Below are 23,750 nucleotides of genomic sequence, written 5' to 3'. Positions count from 1 at the left end.
TTTAATTTCGACGATAGGACCTCTGACGGCCGACACCACCTTTTTGACGTTGGTATATTAAAGTTCAGCTTACAGAGCATCTGTGTACAAAGTTTCATTGCGGGCACTTGTTTGGTTAAGTCTCAGGAGTGACTTTTATACGAGAACGCCCGTCTAACCGTGCATTTAATTTTGACGATAGGACCTCTGACGGCCGACACCACCTATTTGACGTTGGTATATTAAAGTTCAGCTTACAGAGCATCTGTGTACAAAGTTTCATTGCGGGCACTTGTTTGGTTTAGTCTCAGGAGCGACTTTTATACGAGAACGCCCCGTCTAACGGTGCATTTAATTTCGACGATAGGACCTCTGACGGCCGACACCACCTTTTTGACGTTGGTATATTAAAGTTCAGCTTACAGAGCATCTGTGTACAAAGTTTCATTGCGGGCACTTGTTTGGTTAAGTCTCAGGAGTGACTTTTATACGAGAACGCCCGTCTAACCGTGCATTTAATTTTGACGATAGGACCTCTGACGGCCGACACCACCTATTTGACGTTGGTATATTAAAGTTCAGCTTACAGAGCATCTGTGTACAAAGTTTCATTGCGGGCACTTGTTTGGTTTAGTCTCAGGAGCGACTTTTATACGAGAAACGCCCCGTCTAACGGTGCATTTAATTTTGACGATAGGACCTCTGACGGCCGACACCACCTTTTTGACGTTGGTATATTAAAGTTCAGCTTACAGAGCATCTGTGTACAAAGTTTCATTGCGGGCACTTGTTTGGTTAAGTCTCAGGAGTGACTTTTATACGAGAACGCCCGTCTAACCGTGCATTTAATTTTGACGATAGGACCTCTGACGGCCGACACCACCTATTTGACGTTGGTATATTAAAGGTTCAGCTTACAGAGCATCTGTGTACAAAGTTTCATTGCGGGCACTTGTTTGGTGAAGTCTCAGGAGTGACTTTTATACGAGAACGCCCGTCTAACCGTGCATTTAATTTTGACGATAGGACCTCTGACGGCCGATACCACCTATTTGACGTTGGTATATTAAAGTTCAGCTTACAGAGCATCTGTGTACAAAGTTTCATTGCGGGCACTTGTTTGGTTTAGTCTCAGGAGCGACTTTTATACGAGAACGCCCCGTCTAACGGTGCATTTAATTTCGACGATAGGACCTCTGACGGCCGACACCACCTTTTTGACGTTGGTATATTAAAGTTCAGCTTACAGAGCATCTGTGTACAAAGTTTTCATTGCGGGCACTTGTTTGGTTAAGTCTCAGGAGTGACTTTTTATACGAGAACGCCCGTCTAACGGTGCATTTAATTTTGACGATAGGACCTCTGACGGGCCGACACCACCTTTTTGACGTTGGTATATTAAAGTTCAGCTTACAGAGCATCTGTGTACAAAAGTTTCATTGCGGGCACTTGTTTGGTTTAGTCTCAGGAGCGACTTTTATACGAGAACGCCCCCGTCTAACGGTGCATTTAATTTCGACGATAGGACCTCTGACGGCCGACACCACCTTTTTGACGTTGGTATATTAAAGTTTCAGCTTACAGAGCATCTGTGTACAAAGTTTCATTGCGGGCACTTGTTTGGTTTAGTCTCAGGAGCGACTTTTATACGAGAACGCCCCGTCTAACGGTGCATTTAATTTCGACGATAGGACCTCTGACGGCCGACACCACCTTTTTTGACGTTGGTATATATTAAAGTTCAGCTTATAGAGCATCTGTGTACAAAGTTTCATTGCGGGCACTTGTTTGGTTAAGTCTCAGGAGTGACTTTTATACGAGAACGCCCGTCTAACCGTGCATTTTATTTTGACGATAGGACCTCTGACGGCCGACACCAGCTATTTGACGTTGGTATATTAAAGTTCAGCTTACAGAGCATCTGTGTACAAAGTTTCATTGCGGGCACTTGTTTGGTTTAGTCTCAGGAGCGACTTTTATACGAGAACGCCCCGTCTAAACGGTGCATTTAATTTAGACGTTAGGACCTCTGACGGCCGACACCACTTTTTTGACGTTGGTATATTAAAGTTCAGCTTACAGAGCATCTGTGTACAAAGTTTCATTGCGGGCACTTGTTTGGTTTAGTCTCAGGAGCGACTTTTATACGAGAACGCCCCGTCTAACGGTGCATTTAATTTCGACGATAGGACCTCTGACGGCCGACACCACCTATTTGATGTTGGTATATTAAAGTTCAGCTTACAGAGCATCTGTGTACAAAGTTTCATTGCGGGCACTTGTTTGGTTAAGTCTCAGGAGTGACTTTTATACGAGAACGCCCGTCTAACTGTGCATTTAATTTTGACGATAGGACCTCTGACGGCCGACACCACCTATTTGACGTTGGTATATTAAAGTTCAGCTTATAGAGCATCTGTGTACAAAGTTTCATTGCGGGCACTTGTTTGGTTTAGTCTCAGGAGCGACTTTTATACGAGAACGCCCCGTCTAACGGTGCATTTAATTTAGACGATAGGACCTCTGACGGCCGACACCACCTTTTTGACGTTGGTATATTAAAGTTCAGCTAATAGAGCATCTGTGTACAAAGTTTCATCATTGCGGGCACTTGTTTGGTTAAGTCTCAGGAGTTACTTTTATACGAGAACGCCCGTCTAACGGTGCATTTAATTTAGACGATAGGACCTCTGACGGCCGACACCACCTTTTTGACGTTGGTATATTAAAGTATAATTAAAGTATATTAACGGGAATTCTTTGTGGTAAGTAATAAATACGATTAACTGTGTAGATTTTGTGAAAGATCGTTTTTTTTAAATAATTAGTTTTATACTATTATTTCAGATTTTGAATGTTTGTTAGCGCCTTCAGATTGTTGACTGCAAAATTGTTTGCACGGAATACAGACGGACGATAAAGTGACGCTAACTTCACGGTGGTCAAATTTTGCATGACTACGCCACTGGTATAGCTTAGCCTTAGTCCTCCTCCGTAGACTAATGGTTATAGTCTCGGCTCTCTAACCGAGAGATCACGGGTTCAAATCCCGGGGAGGTCCAATCAGGCATAGACACGATTCATAGTGTACTTTGTAAATAAAAATACTTAGACACGATTGATAGTGTACTTTGTAAATCAAAAATACCAGTGTAATAAAATATCAGTGTACAACGAAGCCAGCATAGCTTAAAGCTGAGGCTTAAAAAAGAAAAAAAAAAAAAAAAAAAAAAAAAAAAAAAAAGCTTAGCCTAACTAGTCTTACCAATTTAGGTTAGTACAATGAGTTTCTAATTATTAATAATAGTTTATTGTATTAAATTAAATTATTTTTGTCCTGGATTGCGGATTTGGTTTATTTTCTGGTTGTGGCAGTTGCCTTGTCCTCTTCTAGGTGAATTTTATTTTGTCACTAACCAGTTCAATTAATGGGGTTAGTGATTGACTGGATTGAGTCAATTGACTTCAGTGAACCCAGTAAAGTAGAGCCTTGTTTATGTTGTGTGGTTTTGTTAGAGGTTAGTTGTATTGAAGGGTAGTGTATGATTATTATAAATTCCATTTTTTTAGTATCTTATGTCCATGGTATATTAGGCTATGTTCATGTCTCTTTATGAACTTTAGGCATAGTGTTAGTTTTTCTATTCTTTTATTCTCTTTCAGTTGTTCATAATTAAATTATCATTGAAATTGGGGTGCAGTAAGAATCAAAACTAGGGAGGAGGAAGGCATGGTCATTGAGTTATAACATTATTACCACAAATTATGGTAGGGTACGATAAGCGGACCTGGTTTTTTATATAAATTTTGATAATGATATTACTCAATTATAAACTTTCGATATAACAAACCAATACTGATTTTGAACAATAAGATTGTATCAACTATAAACATGAAGTTTAAAAAGTGCCATGCTTGCAGATCGTCTGTGTGAGTATTTTTTGCAGAAGAGAAGTACGGTTTTCTAAAAAAGATGATTCAACAACTTCTCAAAAACTTTAAATAATTGCAATACAGGAGAAAACATGTAAATAGTTACACATATTTCGTATTTCCTGTTATAGGCCTAAATGTTTTTTATGTTATCATTTCATTATTATTTATGAGTTTTTCTTATTTCCAGTTTTAATAGTTTGTTTTATCGTTAGAGCTCATTTATTATTTATAAGATTATCACTGTGTGCGTTGTATTAAGTTATTTAAATGTAAAATATGATTATGGCTGTAGATAAGTTGATATGATTTATAAACGTGTATTTGATAAATGAATATTAAGTATTGATGATTGTACTAATCTATATAAAAAAACCGGGTCCGCTTATCATACTCTACTCCAAATTTTCTTCTTTCTGAGAAAAGAATGAAAAATTGTCCGAATTAAAAAAAATTTTCCCAATCAAAAAACAAGGAACTTGGAGTTTTGGTTTTAGGTTGAGGGATTAGCAAGGATGGATATTATGGTTTGAACAATATGAATAGGCTGCCAACACAAAAAATACAGTAATGAAAACGTGCATAACCTACTATTTGATTGTCTGACCTACCTGAGAGTTGAATTGAATTGAATTGAAAATAACTTTATTCATAAAGTATACAGTGGTATACATTGAATGGCGTCATTAGAAAAAAACTAAAAAAAACATATATATATATACAGTATTGATAAAATATATGATAAAAGAACTAAGTTAATTATAGTTTCAGCTAACCCATACAATGGTTTCTCTGTTAAATACAATTTTAGCTCTTTTTTAAATTCTTTAAAGTTGTCAATGCCTCTCAATTCCACAGGAAGCATTGATAAAAATTTTGCACCTGCGCTTGATGTTTTTTTTGTTAAAAAATTCAAGCCTATGGGAGTCAATGGCAATTTCGTTTCTATGTCTGGTAAAATATGTATGTCTGTCACCTAGTCTAGGAATTAAACTATTATTACATAATTGTTTTTACATGTAGTGTGGTATGAAACACATAAAGGCTGTAGACAGTCATAATGCCCAAGTGAGAAAAATGTTCGCGAACTGAAACATCAAAATTTAGATTCAACATGGTTTCGTATAGCTCTTTTCTGAAGAAGAAGAATTCTATCTAAGTTCTGCTTTGATGTACCACCATAAATAGCAATACCAAAAGCGACAGATGATTCGACCAGTGCATAATAGAGTGCCTTTAATATATTAATTGAACAAAGTTTGGACATTTGGTAAATAGCATATATTCCTGAACTAACTTTACTTACTACATGGTCAATGTGGAGATTCCATGTCAAGTTTTCGTCTACAATATTAGACCTAAAAATTTTGTGGAAGTTACTTTATTCAAAACTTTATTATTGATATTTATAACTGGATCAATGGGTTGTTTACTTTTCCCTGTTGAGAACATGATAAAATTGGTTTTACTAGCATTTAATAATAAATTATGGTTACTTAAATAATTGTTCATACCTGTTAGACTTAATATTGAATTATTTTTTAAATTATTTAATGATTTTTCACTAATCTTTAAACTAGCACTAGTTGACAGGCCTATTTGTGGGCTTGCTAAACAGCGTACATAAGGGCCAACTGGGCTAACCTAGCCATTGCTTTCTTATTTCATGTTTCCTCACCCTCCATGTTCCTTTTTAATTGTCTAGCACAAAAAATTGGGTTATATCTATTTTTCGTAGCATATTTAGGCTATACTGTAAGTTAGCGTAGCTATTATTTGGCTACATAAAAGTATCTACATCATATTAACATTTTTTGTAAGATATTTTAAATATTCAATATAGCCACACTGTAAGAAGTTCAGTTGTGAACACTAAAACATATAGAATTAAATTGGGTTCAGAAAAAAATCAATTTTTACGTTTATAAAAAAAAAAAATGCAGAGTGGCAAATTATGTGTGTATCTATTTTTAGTTACTAATCAAAACAATAAAATTAACTTTCATGTAAATTAATGTTTTTTCTTTCCTTTTTATTAAGTTAGCTGATGTAGAACACTGAGGAAGTTAGTGTTTTTCTTCAAAATTAAAAAAAAAACCAAGAACTTAGAAGTAGACTCAACAGTCAGTGGCATCAGATTGCATTATAAAGTCATGAATATCACTTGATCTACTCACATCACCCATTCTGAAGTATTATAATCAACAGTGTATGATAAAACTTACACGATTTGAATAAACAAATTTCCAAACGGAGAACAAAACTATTTGTTAGCAAACAACAATCTCCACTGCACACAAGTTAACAAAACATTATAGGCTGTCTAGGAAAATCACACAGATTTGTAACGTAAAACAGAAATTACGAAAATCAAATGCTAATAAACATTAAAACCCATTCATAGCTCTTGCCTTGGAATGATTAGGACACTTTGGCAGTTAACTAATCAGCACCAAACGGGTTGCCCAACATTTCCGGGGTTAATGGCAATGCTTTGCTTGGACTAATTTGACATTTTAATTTTAATTACATATATTTGTTTTCTTATAGTAATATCATAACTTACTTTCTTTGGGTAGAAGAAACTTGTTCAAAACTTTTGTTTCAATCCATTCCTGATTTTTCCTTGAATTTCCGATGCACGGTCATCAAAACCAATTCTGTCAGTCTGCCCTTTCCTATTGTTTTTCTGAGCCAGATCTTTATCCCTTAAAGGGGTATGTATTGACAGATTGTTCAACTTTATTATTTTGGATGGGAAAATAACTAAAAATAAAGAGTGCTTGCATTGTTGCAGGGTAATTTGTAGCCTTCTCGTAAATTGTAGCTCGTCAATATCATTTTATTTGCCTTCTGAGTCTTTCTTTTTTCACAGATTATACCACAAATCCAGTTCTGCAGACATATCACCCAGAACTCATCAAACTCAATAAAAGACTGCCATTTTTTCCAAATATTTTAAAGCCATTTTTTATTATTTGTGAAGGATTAAGATAAGTCTGAAGCAGGTGCATTTTCGTGAGAATCTAACATTCAAAGATAAATTTAGGTGATCAAGATAAGGGATGATCAACAACTATTTTTCAGTATATCTCCATGTATATGTATTTTTATATGTTATATGTTTTTTGTTACGGTTTGGGGTGGTTTGAAATTTTTTCTAATATTTTAACTGTAAAATACATTTTTTTATTAATACAAATATGAGCTTATATGTTTTGCAGATAAAAGGAATTTATTCTGAAAGTATATTTGTTAGAGGATATGGAATTAGTTCTTAAAATATATCCTTAAAATTTATAGCCATTTTCCTGAACCTCTGCAAATCCCTTTTACAGTTAAACTTCCTGGACACTGTTGTTCTTTTTATTTTCATTTACTTTGAGCGAAAATACATGGCTTTAACAAGTTGACTTTGACAGACTCCAATTGCACAGTGTTAGACTACTTAAGATCGCAGTTTTAGCTATGTAATTGGAATTTTGCATGCAACTTCATTTTTACCTAGACAACATTGTGTTTAATGGTGGTGTACTAGTACTTATATTGCTGTAAGGAATTTAGCTGAACATGAGCATAGCCCAACTATTCACAGAATATTTCAAGAATGATTTCATCTGAAGATGTTAAATGTTGTAAGAAACTTAATTTCTTCATAGACAAGATTGAGATCACTGATGGTGCACGTTCCTGCTTGATATTTGTGTGAACATCGTTGAAACCTATCTCAGGGGCTGGAAAATGCCTGTTTGTCTTTGGAATGTCTCTAGAATTATACTTGAAATTTTGAACTTCAGTGGAACTAGTTATGCACCACGTGGTCTGGCATACTCTTACCTTTTTTTAATGCAGATAGCGGCACACTATGAAACTGGTTATTTATAAGCTTTATGTAAACCTGTTAGTTAAGCTGAAAATTTAATCAATAGATAATGTAGCTGAAATGCAAATTAAAAGTTAAATCATTGGTTACAGGATTCTCGAAGAATAACAATAATAATAAACATATCCAGATTCCTATATTTTTTTCTAAACAACAATTGTTAGTTTTTGAAAATGCTTTGTTTTGTTTTACCTTATATATTTGTGAAAGGTTTACATTAGTTGTAAACGATAAAGTTCTGTAGGTTTTTATATAGGTTAACAAAATATTTGTCTTTTTCATATATTTGGTAATAATGTTTTTTGAAAAATAGATAACTTTTAAAAATGAGAACTCTAGATTCCCTCTAAAAAGGAAGTCCTGGAAGTACTGAAGATAGCTGTTTATTTTTCCTGGACAAATCAACAAAACAAATTTGTTTAGTACAGGTTTTCTTGCAAATTGTAAATCTTTGATACTAATATATTTCTGCTTAACATTTTTAATAAATTGATGAGATTAACTTTGCCTTTTTTGCTTGTGAGGGTAACCACCAGTGGAATACATTTAAAATAAGTCTAGTCATTAGTTCAATATGTAGCAGAACAAATTGATGTTTGAACTTTGATAATAGCTCAAGATAGTGAACTGAACGTTTTTATTCTAAACAAACATTGAACCTTAGTATTTGAAATGTTATTATCAGTCAGTGTTAACTGTGGATATTTTTATCATGGAATAAATCATGGATCAATTAAACTTGTTAATCGAATTAGTAGTCATATTAAGTGAAATTGCTATACAATTTTGACAAAAAACTAATTATAACAAAACAACACAAATATGAGGAAGTGGTATTACTCTTATAAATTACTCACTTGTAACTTTGAACATTGAACTCTATCTGGTTATCTCATGATTACATGTTTGATTTTTGTTTCAGAATTTCTTCCACTGGGATTTTAAACACATCTAACCAGAGTTTGTGCCATGGCTCTCCAATTTTCCACTTGTGTGCGAAGATTTTCTAAATCTGCTGCCTTTTCTGCAGCCATAAACAATGTTACAGTCATTGGAGGAGGGCTTATGGGATCTGGTATTGCACAGGTATTTGGTTTTATGTTAGACTTTAAGATTATATCATTTAGAACATCAGTAGTGTATTTCAACCTAATTACATTCTCACCTCAGATGTTTATTTACAAATACATATATCATCAATACAACAGTTTTTAGCACTTTATATTTGTGCTAAAAATATATCATCCCTGAAATATGTGGTCATTGATAGATTTTTGACCATTTTGAGTGTGTGTGTGTGTTTTTTTTAAAGTCATAACTCAGAAACTAGTTCAGGATACTTATATTGCTAAAATCTGTGTCTTCTTTATTGTGACATAAATTAATATATCTTTTCTCTAATTATTTTAAGCATACAAAAAATTAGATTCTGCATAATAAAAATCAGCAAAGTTTTTGTATACAAGTAATCAAACAAGTTTCTTTTCAAAATAATTTTTAAATGTTGATTTACACAAGACAGTATACATAAAGGCAAGTATAATTTTATTGAAGTTTTTAATATTTCCGCCAGCTGTTGCTTTTTAACAAGCTTGTATAATACAGCATGCATATTCAAGGGTAAAGTTGTACTACTAACCACACAATAGATGTCACACATAAAGTAGTGATTGCGTATACAGTACATATTTACGTAAATCCTGTAAAATTACTTGATCCGCATTGTTTGGGAGTTTCAGCTTTCCGTGAAATTAGGGATCCACACTGAATAGTGCTAAACTGTGTGAAAATATATTTATGTTACAGAATACTCGTTTTATGTGTATTTTTTCGTCATTTCATTGTTATATTAAAAAAAACAATTAAAACTTTGTTTTGATCTCCTTTTCAGTTGAATAACTAACCTAACACATAATTTTTTTGCCACTATCATGTTTCCTGGCCATTTACTCTTGGTCTCTGGTCAGTTCTATGTGGTTGGTTGGTGAGTGCAGACCTATTATGACCTGTATTCTGCAATTCAGTTTTAATAATAATTAGTATTGTGTTTTGTTTCTATTAAGTGCGTGTTTTAGAATTAGTGTACATGGGATTGACACACAACATGGTTGTGATTCCTGACTTATGCATATCACAACTCTCTGGTATGATTTGTTTATTTTAACCTGAAAACATGATATTTTTGTATCACTGAACGGTGGCAAATATCATAAAATATATCCTGTTTCCTTCACGACTCTTCCATCATAAAAAACAGACTTCAAACAAACAATATAAGTCTTGGTTTTATTCAAACCTATTGTATTGATCTTTAAGGTAATTAAATTTATACACAGAAAACCCTTTTCAATACAATTTAACTTTGTCCTAGGTGGCAGCACAGGCCGGCAACAAAGTAACCCTAGTAGAGGTAAATGATGCTGCCTTGCAGAAGGCCACGAGTGGTATCGAAAACAGCCTCAAGAGGGTTGCTAAAAAGATCTACAAAGTAAGTTATTTTATAGTTTCTTGAAACATTTATATGATTACGAAAGTGCCATATTTGGTGTTTTTATAGATCTCTGAAAAAAATTTATTTGATGATAATATAGCAATTATCCAAAACTTTTTTATGTTAACCTTAAAACTTTTATGTGATTATACATACCAATTTTGTTATAATTTTAACTTGAATAAACATTATGTCATATTCATAACAATATGTACTTGAATTTTTATATAGACATATTTTTTATTTGTAGGAAGGATATTTTAATATACCATACTATCAATCTACTTTTACTTGTTTTTATAATGCTCTATTATAACTTATCAGAATTTGTTTAATGCTGTCAAGATCAAACATATATCTAATTTTTTTTAATGTCCGTTTTTGTGGAGGTAAGTAATGTATTAGGGAGATTGCCCACTCTTGCCAAACAGTGTTACCAATGTTTATTCACAAAGATTAAAGTGTACTTGTGGGTTTTGGGGTTTCTGTAAGCTTATTAATACACCTGTATGGCAATATGTTTTGTTAGTAGAAAAATAGATCTATTGATTTATATTTCACAAAAGAATATTATATATTCTATATTGTTTATATATTCAAATTTAATTCAATTCATACTCATATATGCCTAATATGTTAGGAAATTAATACAGTCAGTGACCAAAGACAAATAGGATGATCTGTAACTAATGTCTACTTTTTTCAGGAAAAACCAGCAGAAGCAGAAAACTTTATCAAGGATATAACAAGTAGGATTACATACACCAAGGACTTGCCTGCTTCTGTCAAACAGAGTGATCTTGTGTTAGAAGCTATTGTTGAAAAAATGGCAGTCAAACATGAACTCTTCTCGAAAATTGATCCGGTTGGTAAACATTTTAAAATAGTTTGTATTGTTTTAGGTTAATCAGTTTGCGTTTTCAACAAATATTTGTATAGTTTAAAAAACACTTACACCACAAATGTAGGTTCCATCCATTTATATTTACATTTATCTTTGTGGTAAAAGAATCCTACAATTTTCATACAGCAAAATTACTTTTACAGCTAAATACAAGACGTATTAACTTTTTATAGTTTCCAATTTATGGGACAGAGCAATTTTAAGTGAAATCCCAATATTATGTTATAAGGCAGTATAACAAGCTGCATTAGAACTTTTAAGTTTTCATATAAATTTGAAGCCTTCAAAAAATAAGTCTTATAATACTCCAAAAAAAACCTATGTTTTATTCTCTTGATGAATATTTTGAAAACATAAAATATATTTATACTTATTAGAGTTAAATTTGGAATCTTAATAATTTATTGTAAATATAGACTATTTTACTTTAATGTATCTAACTGATCTACAATCATGTTTGTACTCTTTTAATCCATTGTCACGTAGTTTTTAATAACACTTTTAGCACATAGAAATTTCAATTTTGTTCGTGATTTGGCTGCTTTCACAAGCAAATTGCAAAAGCTTGAGTACTATCGGACATATAGACATGAAATTTCACCAAATTACTCTGTAAGTTATAAGTGAACAGCAATAAAAGAAAAAGCAGTAATTTTACACAACTTTGTCAACCAAAGATTAAATTTAACCATTTGAGTGCTGCTGCATCAGCATATCAGAGGCGATGTAAAAATGTCATAAATTGCCTGCATTGATTGGCTCGACAATCTGTATTTAGACAATATTTAATACAGTACACAGTTATATCAGTGTAAACATACAGCTGTATGTGATATGTTGCAATTTATTGATTAACCCATTGAGGAAGCAATTAACCTAGCCTCTCTAGGACTGAATGTTTGAATTGATTTTGGCAAAAATGCATGTGTGTACTAAAATATTAATAGAATGAGTTTGGTTACAGATAAATTATTACATTTTTCAGTACATTTTAGTCTTATTTGGTTGCTCTACAATAGTGTTTATTGCTTTCTCCAAATAATTTTTGTTTTATTTTTTTAGTATATATTTAAAAAAAATTAGTGGAAAAAACAAAAAATCAAAAGCAACTGTCAATATTTTATTACTTATTTGTTTATCTGTTTGCTTCAATAATTTTTTATTCAAAACAGCACAATGTTTTTTTACATGGAAACAAAGTTTTTATTGGATTAACTAATTATAAGGCATAATTACAAAACAATCAAAATTCACTTTCATTTTTCACTTTTTGATGATTTTATTACAAGCTCCTGAATTAGTTGTCTGGGAGATGAGATAAAAGTGTTTGTTACATTCAATTGTTATTATTAAAATGATAATTAAAATAAACTACTTACATTACATACAATGATCATTCATTTACTTTTTATAATTCTTTTTTTGTGTCAGTCTTTGAGCATCTTTGATATCTCAATATCACTGTCCAAGTATCTGGCTACGTCTGAAGTACGCAAATTGTCTTGATCCATGAGGTAGCGGAAGAACTGAAAACTCATTCAACAACTATAAACAGTTGAACACAAAAACGTTGAGAACACTATACATATGATGTAAACAGAACATTGAAGTGACGAAAATTGAGCATAAGGCAAAATGTAAACAATAACAAAACAAGCTATTAGTTGTGGTTCCAGTGTGCAAACATAATGAATCAAAACAGAATGATTGCTCATAAGGATGCACGAGGGCACAAAACTGCGATATAGTGGTAAAACAAATGAATACATGATGGTTAACGTCTAGAAAGAGCACAAGTGCCGCTCGGGCAAGATTATTCAGTTCCGCTTGGCCGCAACGAGTGGCGCTCGGGCAAGATCCCCAATGGGTTAATGCCTGGTTTTTTGTTTTCTTTCTCGTAGGTCTTTGGAATGATTTAACTATGATGTAATGGTTTATCAACCAAGGAATTCATCAAATGTGAATTAGCTAATAGCACTGTTTACTTTGTTCCGTAATTGTGTTTTTGATATAAAAACAATCATAGCAGTGTAATTTGTCAATATTGATTTTTGGATGTTTCTATAGCAATGAGTTATTGTTGACTTTAGTTTACTGTGGGAAAAAAATTTGTTCAAAATATCTTGTTTATAATTTCATGGTCTTTCCCGTGGTATAGCTAATCAATTTATCAATTAATGCCTGGTTTTTTTTTGTTTTCTTTCTTGTAGTTGTTTGGAATGATAGGCTAATTAACTATGATATGGTTTGTCAAATGATGAATTTGTAAAATGCGAATTATGCATTTGGCTAGTAGCACTGTTTACTTTGTTCCATAACTGTGTTTTGATATAAAAACAATAATAAAACAGTGTAATTCATATTATTATTATTGTAATTTATCAATATTGATATTTGGATGTTTCCATAGCAATGAGCTATTGTTGACATTAGTTTACTTTGGAAAAATATAATATTATACAAGAATCTAAATATATAATATATTATATAGACAACTTTGAGTGAAACTCAAAAGCTTATAAAAAAGTTACAACAAATTTTGTACTAAATTTTGTAATTTTAGCTGGCAGCTAAAAATTCTGTAATGGCTATATTTAGCTATATTAATTAGGCTATACTTATGTGTTTTATTTACAAGCACTTATTCTAAATTATCTCTACTCTTATGACTTGATTTTAAATGTTATAACAAATGAATCATTTGATGATGTCATGACGTTTAATTTTGAAAGACTGCCAATTCCAGGGTTAAAAATTATTGTATTTTATTTTTATCAGATAAAATTCGTTGTATATTCTTAATTATATTGGCAAAAAGATTATGGAAAATCTGTCAAGTTGTTATTGAATAACAATTTTTTTTCTGAAAAGCGTATAATTATACAACAATTAGACTACCAATTAAGTAGGAACATAGCAAAATAGATATCTCACTCAATTAAGAAAACTGTATATGATGGATAAGGTTAAGAAGAGTTTCACCTGTTCAGTACTGCTATCTAACAGGCAACAATATAGCGAAGCAGTCACGTTTCATAACGAGATTGTAATACCACTTAATCTGGCATTTAACACTCATCGTAGCATGCCTAAGAGTGGTGTAATTGACAATGCGTGTTTGCCCAATATTAGTATTATTTCAGTACTTTGGTAAATATGGAGGCCATGATTATATTATGTCCCTATCTACTACTTGTTGTTATGGGATATAATTAGGTAAATACATAGGTACATATTATAAATAGGTCTAAAGTTATATTTTAACCCCACGTGATATGAGCGTGAATTTAGGTACTATCTGGAGGGATGTTACTCTACTTTTGCCAGAAGTTCAGGGTGGCGCCACCAAAGGGCACACTGATGGCCATGGGCAAAGTACCGTTCAGAAATATCCATGGCCACCAGTGTGGGGGTCAGTTTTGCACCACCCTGCACATCTGGTGGAGAAGGAAAACCATCTCTCGAGACAGTACCCAAATTCAAGCTCAAATCACTAGTAACATATTTATAATAATCTAATCTAATCTAACTTATCCACCTTAAAGTGCTGTACAATAAGTGGCCTCCGTTTAACACCATAGTACCATTAATTCAAGTGTTTTGTGCAATAAAGATGTCCTTTGTAATTTTATTTGATAATCAGTTTCTTGAGATAGCATTCAATGGTTAACCAAGTATTTTAATCATAGTATTTCTCCATTGATGTGAAATTATGAGACAGATTATGTTATGATTAGTATAACTTGCCATCATAAAGTGTTAACTTTATTCCTTCACAAGACATCCTGTTGTTTTAGATTGCTCCAGAAAGTACAATATTTGCTTCAAACACGTCATCTTTGTCTATTGGGGAAATAGCTTCTGTGACTAAACGGAAAGACAGGTTTGCTGGACTGCATTTCTTCAACCCTGTTCCGGTCATGAAACTACTGGAGGTAAGTAATTGACCAGAGTATCTTCAGTAGGGCAATTTTCAATGCAAGCAGAACCAACATAGACAGCATGTCGCGAGCACTGAATATGTAAACTACCTATGTGATTCTTTGGAATCATTTACGAATATTTGATATTTGAATGTGCCATATTGCCACTAATCAAACTCCACGTACATGGGGACTTCCATACTGCCGTCATTATTTTTGTGTTCCTTCTTTTTGTTTGATAAACATTTATAAGATGACTAAAATTTTGTGTACACATATCCTTTGTCGTCTGAAATCCTTTGGTGTAGAGTAATATGTGACACTATTGTTAGCTTTTAACCGATGATATACATTGTCCGTCATCAGTTAGCACTGCCCGTCACATTGAGTTCATTATTTCGTAGTAAAAATATTTCTGATATCAATAATTTTGGTATTTGTCTATAGGTATACTATTACATCAGTGGTCTTTCTGTTAAAAAACTTGACATGTTCCATTTTGAAGCTGGTTTGACTTCTTTGAAATCGATAGTTGTTTACCGTTTCAACTGTTTGTTTTAATTAGAAGCCGTTTTAAATAACCTCGCTGCATGATGTATTCTGTCTTCTGAGTTTAGTAACATTGTGGAGAACATACACAATGAAAGTGATAATGTATTGAGAGGTAGTAACTTTGATGTTATTTTAAATGAAAGTGGTGATGAAGAAATACAAGAAAATGATGTGACCAGGCAACTTGGGAGTGGGCAAGGGAAGCAAATGGTCCATATAATTTTATTTTTGGTGGTAGATCCAATATGTGAGTAACTTAAACTGTAAGGTAATATAATACAATTTTAACATGTCATATGGTAGCTAAATATTTTTAATGACCCTAATCACCCACACAATGATTTGCATCGAAAAATATGTACTGAGGGTAAAAATGTTTAAATTTTAATTGGTAGCCAATGGGTTAAAATTATGGGCAGTTCTGATGATTACAAATTCCTGGATGCTTTTGTTTAGTCTTCATTTAAATAATTAATAAAGGACTCATCAGGAACAAGACATTTATAAATGGTTTACTTGTAAAAAGCATGCATGCACAGGAAGAATTACTGTATTATGCATTTACTAATAATTTCCTCTCGCCAGGGTATAGATGAGAGAGAGATAAAGAGTTGCATATATTGTTTAAAACTCTTTGCTTGTCTTCCCTGATAAAGATAGAACCCAACGAGTTTATCTGTGATTGTGCCAATGATGTTTAGAAGATATTTGCTGGAATCAATCTGCATCTGTCATAAGGTATATTGACTGTGTGATTTAGGTGATCAGGATCCCAGAAACATCAGATGAGACCTATACGAAGCTGATGGAGTGGGGGAAGCAGATAGGCAAGGTGACAATAACGTGCAAGGACACTCCAGGATTTGTTGTCAACCGTCTACTGGTTCCGCTCATGTGTGAAGCTGTCAGGATGATGGAAAGAGGTAAAATTCTTAGCTTCAACATAAGTTTGCTTTAGTGTGAAAGACTTGCTTCTAGTAGGACTAGAAGTTCCAAACTTAAAACTCAACTGATGAGGTTTAAATATGCTTTGTAACATATCAACTATGAAGTTACGTTATGAAGCCACATAACTGGTAGTAAATATATAATTTGGTTGGAAAGACTCAAAAAATCCTTTTTATCTGAGAAAATAAGTTTTTTGTATCTATTTCATATGTTTTTACTAGCAAAAAAGTAAGGTTTAAATTTTTTATTTATCCTGAATAATATTTAGTCACATAATAATTCAATTACAAACAGTTTTAATTCTGTTTTTTCAAATTTTGTCTCACATGGAATGTAGAAGTATATCTCCATCTCTACTTTGATTGTTCAAAATCACATAAATAATAATTTCATTGTTTGTAATTGTTTGTTGAAAATAGAACCAATTAAAATACAACAAATATGTTCAGATTTCACAATGATTTCTTTCTTTAATTCTTTAATCCATTGCATAACAACTCACTAAACACGGATTATTTTAGAAACTTGACAAGAAATCTGAACATTCAACATAGCATAGATGTAAGCAAGGAATCAGGAAGCAACAAAGCTCATTGATGGGATATAACAGGAGTGAAGCGGCTAACAATGTCAGTTTTGAGTTTCTTGACAGTCACAAATCAATACATTTCAATACATGTCAATACATGTCATTGAGTTACAATGTACACAATAAAGTAAAATAAGACAATACAGATATACCTGTTTGCCGCATTTACCACAATTCCAATGGTACGAAAATATCTGTATGCCACGCTTCAACGGTTAAAACCAAGTTTCTGAATCATATACGTGATATTAAATTCTTATGTAAGTTAAAATAGCACAAGTAAATATTTATTTTATGAATTGTGACTTTGATTTGATTCATTGTAAGTTAATGTTTGAATTGTGATGTAGGGGATGCTTCTGCCAGAGATATTGATATCGCCATGAAGCTAGGTGCTGGCCACCCAATGGGACCATTCGAACTGGCCGACTATGTGGGACACGACACAACAAACTCTATAGTTACTGGTGAGAATAATCAAAATATTTTAAAGAGCTCTTCAACAGTGGACTGTAAATACTCTTGTCCATTTTTCATAGTCGATTATAGCTATATTTTATCATTCATTGGTTGGGTTGGATAACGCACTCCATTTTTATGAAACAACTGTAAAAATGACTCTGGATGAAAAAGTTGAGACGTTTCATAGGCCAGAACCATTTAAGCCTAAAAACCCTGGTCTTCTATCTTGAACGCTTCCCTCCATTCCCCTGTGAGGAAATAGCTCATGGCACTTTTTGTCGTTAAATCTGGACGTAGAACAATTTCCAAAAAGAAAATTTTCCTCAACGCGTATCATGTCCGAGATCCACAAACTCCTCGGGCCACCATCTTGAATTGTGACTACCAACTGAAACGTCAGTCACCTTACACGTCTGTACTAGTTAGGGCAAAAAGTGTAATCAATCTGCAAGTATTAGGCTAACTTACTGACCGTTGTATCCCTTCATTTCATAAACATATATCCTTTTTGTAAAGTTTGTTACTGACGATGGATGGTTTGTAATGTTAACATGATTATATACATTTGCCATTGTTATATGTCATAACAATGGAAACACAATGCTTCGAGAACTGGTGTATGCCCTTTTCTTCAGTTGTAAGATCTTATAAGGTTATACTTGTGGAAAAAGAAAAGAAAATCAATTCAAATAGCAGTCAGACTGATCTGAAACCACCATTTGAAGTATAAAGAAACCAACATAATTTTCTCATAGCAATTTAGCGATTTTGGTGTTGGATGTTGGATACAACTCTGTCCTATCATTTCGCTTATTTATTATTACTTACTATCAGTTACTTAAAATTTATTTAATCTTAAAACCCAGTATTTAAAAATAATTTACCATATTCCATTAGTTTGATCACCAGTTTAAAAAATGCTAAGCATTGTCTTAATTGTTTAATATATTTTAGTCTGTTTATGTCTTTAAGTCTGAAATACCATCTTTAACAACATTTTCTAAATCACTTCTAGGTTTTATCTTAACAATAGTTATATATTATTTAAATCTCATCCAAAGAATTTTCTTTTTCCAATAGTTATTTATTTGTTCATCATGATTTGTGTCCATTTTTACTTAGATTGAGAAATACAGGTTATCATTTCTTTACAAAGATCCTTTTTAATATTGACAATTTCCCGTTTTTGGCTGCATTGCTCCCATTAATATTTTTGATGTTGCTCCTTCAAAGACTCAGATATATTAAATCAAGTTATAATTTATTGTTGTGTGCATAGGAAGCCATTATTGTTATACCAGTTAGTATGGATTTCTTCAATAGGTTTGATATAAAAATTGTATCCGAAGTTGAAGGAATGCAAAACAGCAAATCAAGAAAACTGCCAACCATTTCTCTGACTATATAAACTTACTACCAGAAGAATAGCTTGGAAAATATGGGTGTCAAACTAAAGGAATTAATATGGTTCCAGAGATTTCTTAAAAAGTCAACAATCGGATCCAATCTGTTGAAATAAAATAACTTTGAACAACAAAACCCAAAATATCACACCTTGAGAAATGGCTGTAACCACAGGTATGCCACAAGGAGCTATTCTGAGCCTTCCAAGCTACCTTAGTGGATATTGCAAATCATTAATCCATTGCAGATCGTATTGTTTTGGCGCGCGGGCACCAGCGGGCATGAATTAATTTACGATTAGCGGCCGCACGAACAGCAGTGGTGCGCCACATCATATCGCTCGCTATTGTATACTAGAAAATTCAGCGGTGAAGGTATTCGTTCAGATGGAACATGTGCCTGCTGGTGTATCCGTGATATAGGAACGATAACACACGAGCAAGGTTCCGGGGTGGCAGGGATGATGTCTGAATCATAGTCTAAATAAAGCGGTTCGGGCGAAGCGATTACAACATCCGGGCCATTGTCTAGACAGGGTCCCCACCCGACCGTGAAAACCGTGAAACCGGGAATAAGCCGTGAATTTCGTTCACCGTGAAAAAACCTTAAATAAGCCGTGAATTTTGTTTACATACCGTGAAAATCTCTACAACTTTTGAATAAATAAAATCAACACGGGTCGTCGTCAGACGATCATATGGGAAGGTTGACCTTCGCTATTGCAAAGTAAAAAGTAGCACGCAATGTAGGGGATAGACCACGAAGTTTGACAGGTGCTGCTATCTGAGCGATTTTTACTGATAATATGGTTTATAAACAAATGAGGAAAAGAAAGGGCCGGTGGGAGATGACGCTTCCGGCTCAAATCACGTGAGGCCTGTCTTTGTCTGTCGCCAGGTTCCGGGCCTTGGCTACGCTACGCGGCTGTAAACAAGGCATTCTCTGATTGAACGCGAGATGAATAACACAATTTAATTACTTGATAGATTGTCGTTTAATGTAAACACTTTTCGTATTGGAGTTTTATTGTATCAGATATAGTCTATTATTGTTTTCATAAAATAAAAAAAGTATACAAATCCTTAATCTAATGTAAGGAATTTAAATTACATTTTAACTTAATTTCATTCTATTAAATCCCTTATTTTATTTAAATATTAATGAGAAAAATGCTATTCAGTACGATATCTATATCGTTGTGTGTAATGACTGTTAACACAATGTAATAATTATAAAAAATTTTAATTTATGGTGGACAATAAATTGAATTAATTTAGGGTCTTGCATAAATATATAGTATAATAATGTGACGGAGCAGAACCTACACGACACATATCAATTAACGCAGAGAGACCATAACTTTATAGGCCTATATAACTGTTTTAATTACCAGTAAGGTCGTTTGAGAAAACAATTTTATTTTTCATCTCTTTAGATATTAAACGGTAGTGATATGCGTTTTCCTTATCAATAATATTTTTTATGATTCCTAAGCTGCATGGATATTATGAGTGTACACGGTTTAAATCTTTTTTGGTGAATGTGTGTTTAAATTGTATAATGTATTAGTAAAATATTACAAATGAAACGTCATGTTATAAAAATGTTAGAAAAAAAACCATTGCATTTTTTCTAACCAGGAAACACAAACGTCAAGTAACTTTGTAGTGTTAAGCTTTATTACTACAAAACTACAAATCGAGGAAGTCGTCCAAGTATAATTTTGTCGGGTTCCATACGACTACGTTAACGCTATTAATCATTTCATGCAGATGAAAAATATATCGTACAAGGTTCATTTATTGTAATGTGGTGCAGCGATGTTATGGTAAAAATAACCTTTGTTGTATACTGTCAATGAGAGTGGAAGGGGAGGGGTATATCGTGTACTCCACTCCCCCATCCTCGGACAACAGCTGGTTTCATGTCTCAACATGAAAGATTTGTTTCCCCAGCTCGGCACTCCAATCTTATTCTTATTGTGAGAATTGATATAAAGATTTAAAAGCTTTTCATTCAACTCATTCTGACACTTTCTCACGGAAATTCTTCTGTTGAAAGAGGCTTCTCTGTCAACAAACAGTGTATAGTTGAAAACTTGAAGGAGGAGAGTTTAGTCGCGTTGAGAAAAGTTTGTGACGGCGTATCAGCAGCAGGAGGATTGGAGGCAATCGAAATCACTAATGAATTAGTTCATGCTGCCAAAAATTCCCACGCCCACTACTCGGAGCACTTGGCAAAACAACGAGATGAAATGAAAGACAAAATTAATTCTGAGAAAGAGAGGAAGCAAGCTGCAATAGAAAAAAAAGAATTGGAAGCACAAAAAATTCCAGGTTTTGTCCGACGCCAGGAAAAGGGCAGCTGAGTTAGACGATAAGATACAGGAACTTAGCAAAAAGTGCAAATCGTAATTCACTTTTATTCTAGACATTTTTATCAATTTCTTTATTTATGTGTACAAATATAATTTTTTTTGTATAAACTGGTACCAAATAACTTTTCTTATAACAAGTTGTATATAATTTTTTATACATTTAACGTTTATATGTTATTTTAATTTCAATAAAATTGCCTTTTCTTATGTACTAATTAAAATGTGAACCTGTGATTATGTGAAAAATTTTCCTGTGGAAGAAATCGATCGAAATAATAATAATAATGTGTTAAACAAGAAAATAATTTAATAATCACGCAAGTGTACTTCATGGACTCAAACGAGTTAGCCTTAGCCAACGTACGAATCCTGTCACCCTGCATCTTGTCTAACCTGTGTCAACAAAGTTCTCTTCAGATTTCAACAAACTTGTAAGTTAAAGAAAATTATGAGCCATGTGCATGCTAATTATATTGAAATTTGTCTTTGTCATTGCTTTGATGACTGTTATGACGATGTTTTGTAAAAATAATATGCCTTGTTATATTCATTATGTAGCAAATCGCACATAAAATCGGGCGCTCGCCGCTCATTGCTTGCGTCGTAACCGAAGCCTATTGTTATTTCGTTCTTTTAGACGTTTCCGTCAATTCCTGCACGACCAATGACATCGTTAGTCAAATGGGAAGAAGTTTTATTTTGTATTTTACCGCTCTGCCGCGTCTGTAGTGTTTACGTCTCAACTTCGCCCCTCTCCAACACGATTTTGTTTGTACCGGTAACGTTGTTTATGAAAACTTTCCGACCTTGAATTTTAATTTTTTTAACCGTGAAAACCGTGAATTAGCCGTGAATTTGAGTATTTAGATTGAGTGGGAACCCTGCTAGACTAAACCCGCCAACATGTACATCTGCGTCGTTTAGTTCTGTGTCACTAACCTCAAAAGTATTATAGTAACAACTGAGGAAAACACCCAATCAGAAGCGCTAAAAAGCAGAGAGTAAACTCATATGAATGATTTTTCAACTTCGACACACAACTGCGATCTGTATGATATTTATAAAACTTTTGAAAATTCTAAATGTAGACCGTTGTTAAACACTCTTAGTTGACAAGTGAAGACGATCGCCCGATCTATCAGACATTGATAGAACTATTTGGAGGGAAACAAAAGCAGACTGCTTTTGTGACCTGAGCTCGTCATCGTGCCGTTAGGCCCGGCTGCTGCGTGACGAGCCCAGCTCGTCAGTGATCCGCAATGGGTTAATCTATGTGGATGACATTGTATTCCTTCTCCAGAACCAGACACTTGAAACACTGGAAATACAATCACACATTGCAGTTAGTATGACCCAATAGTACTGTAGTGCAAGTTCTTAATGAAAGGAAAAGTCAACAGATAGTTTTTGGAAGAAGGTAAAACGAGGAATCTGAAATACGAGAAGAGATTAGCGTGTACTAGGCAAAATATCTTGAAGTACTGATAAAAGACTAACTATCCTGGAACCCACATGTAGACCGGATTTGTAAAAAACTACATTCCTCTCTATATAAATTAAAAAGGCATAAGCAGTTTCAAAACAGTTATAACAGTCTACCATGCTTTGTTCAAAACCCATTTAAAATATGATCTTACTGCTTGGGGAGCTCCTCTAAAGGAAACCTGCATACTCCAGAAAAAGTCAATACGCTTTCTCTCTTACCTAGACCTATATCTCAATATCCTAACTGTTATTGGTTTCATCCTGGAGATAGTTACTTTTGCAAACAAGCTAAATCTAACAAGAGTAGCATAAATCCACAATCGTCAGACAAGGAAAGCTAACAATTATACCATTCCAATCGAACACCTAACTATCTTGGAAACATAACCTATTTGGTGCCCATACTGGATCATCCTTCCTGATGAAATCAAAGCTCATTCCTCCCACCAGCAATTGAGGAAGAGCATCTACCAACGGCCGCTGAACTGACCATACTACAGTCTGGTCGAGTTTGTACACGGATACCATGAATTTGGCACTTTAAATTAATTGTATGGATATGACGTACCTTCAATATTGTATTGCCTCACGAACAGACTAAAGTCACTTATGTTAAGCTGACTCATCTGTTCTCAATGAATATGTGAATAAAGATTTAAAGTTATGACTACATTTTGGAGGATTGTCATTGTTTACCATTGGTGTATCTAAGACTCTTAAGGTAGTGTCATCAGTTTTGAGTTTGGGTAGTATTTTTATGTTAAATTCGTAGCGGTACTTTGGGATTATACCGACCACACCAGTATGAAGAACACAAAAA

The 23,750-nt window shown here is 33.5% G+C and overlaps 1 protein-coding gene across 2 annotated transcripts; it reads left to right on the top strand.

The window, feature by feature from the left end:
* Positions 1–3,222: 3,222 nt before the first annotated feature.
* Positions 3,223–17,800, top strand: LOC124372368 (hydroxyacyl-coenzyme A dehydrogenase, mitochondrial-like). 2 transcript variants are annotated; one of them, XM_046830753.1, is made up of 7 exons: positions 3,223–3,252; positions 8,718–8,881; positions 10,167–10,283; positions 10,993–11,151; positions 14,988–15,125; positions 16,426–16,588; positions 17,553–17,800. In XM_046830753.1, exons 2-7 carry the CDS (start codon positions 8,765–8,767, stop codon positions 17,783–17,785), a joined length of 927 nt encoding a protein of 308 aa, XP_046686709.1. In that variant the 5' UTR covers positions 3,223–3,252; positions 8,718–8,764; the 3' UTR covers positions 17,786–17,800. The 2 variants fall into 2 exon arrangements, with proteins under 2 accessions (XP_046686709.1, XP_046686708.1); XM_046830752.1 differs by lacking the exon at positions 3,223–3,252 and adding an exon at positions 3,343–3,497.
* Positions 17,801–23,750: the final 5,950 nt, after the last annotated feature.

The sequence above is a fragment of the Homalodisca vitripennis genome, unplaced genomic scaffold (assembly GCF_021130785.1).
Source record: "Homalodisca vitripennis isolate AUS2020 unplaced genomic scaffold, UT_GWSS_2.1 ScUCBcl_3010;HRSCAF=8245, whole genome shotgun sequence".
Taxonomy (NCBI): Eukaryota; Metazoa; Arthropoda; class Insecta; order Hemiptera; family Cicadellidae; genus Homalodisca; species Homalodisca vitripennis.
Note: the sequence above shows the minus strand (reverse complement) of the source record. Positions and strands in the feature narration are given on the sequence as shown.

Coding starts and splice junctions, on each gene's coding strand:
- LOC124372368 (XM_046830753.1), top strand. CDS start 8,765: ATGGCTCTCCAATTTTCCACTTGTGTGCGAAGATTTTCTAAATCTGCT. Junction 8,882..10,166: donor TGGGATCTGGTATTGCACAG/GTATTTGGTTTT, acceptor ACTTTGTCCTAG/GTGGCAGCACAGGCCGGCAA. Junction 15,126..16,425: donor CGGTCATGAAACTACTGGAG/GTAAGTAATTGA, acceptor TGTGTGATTTAG/GTGATCAGGATCCCAGAAAC.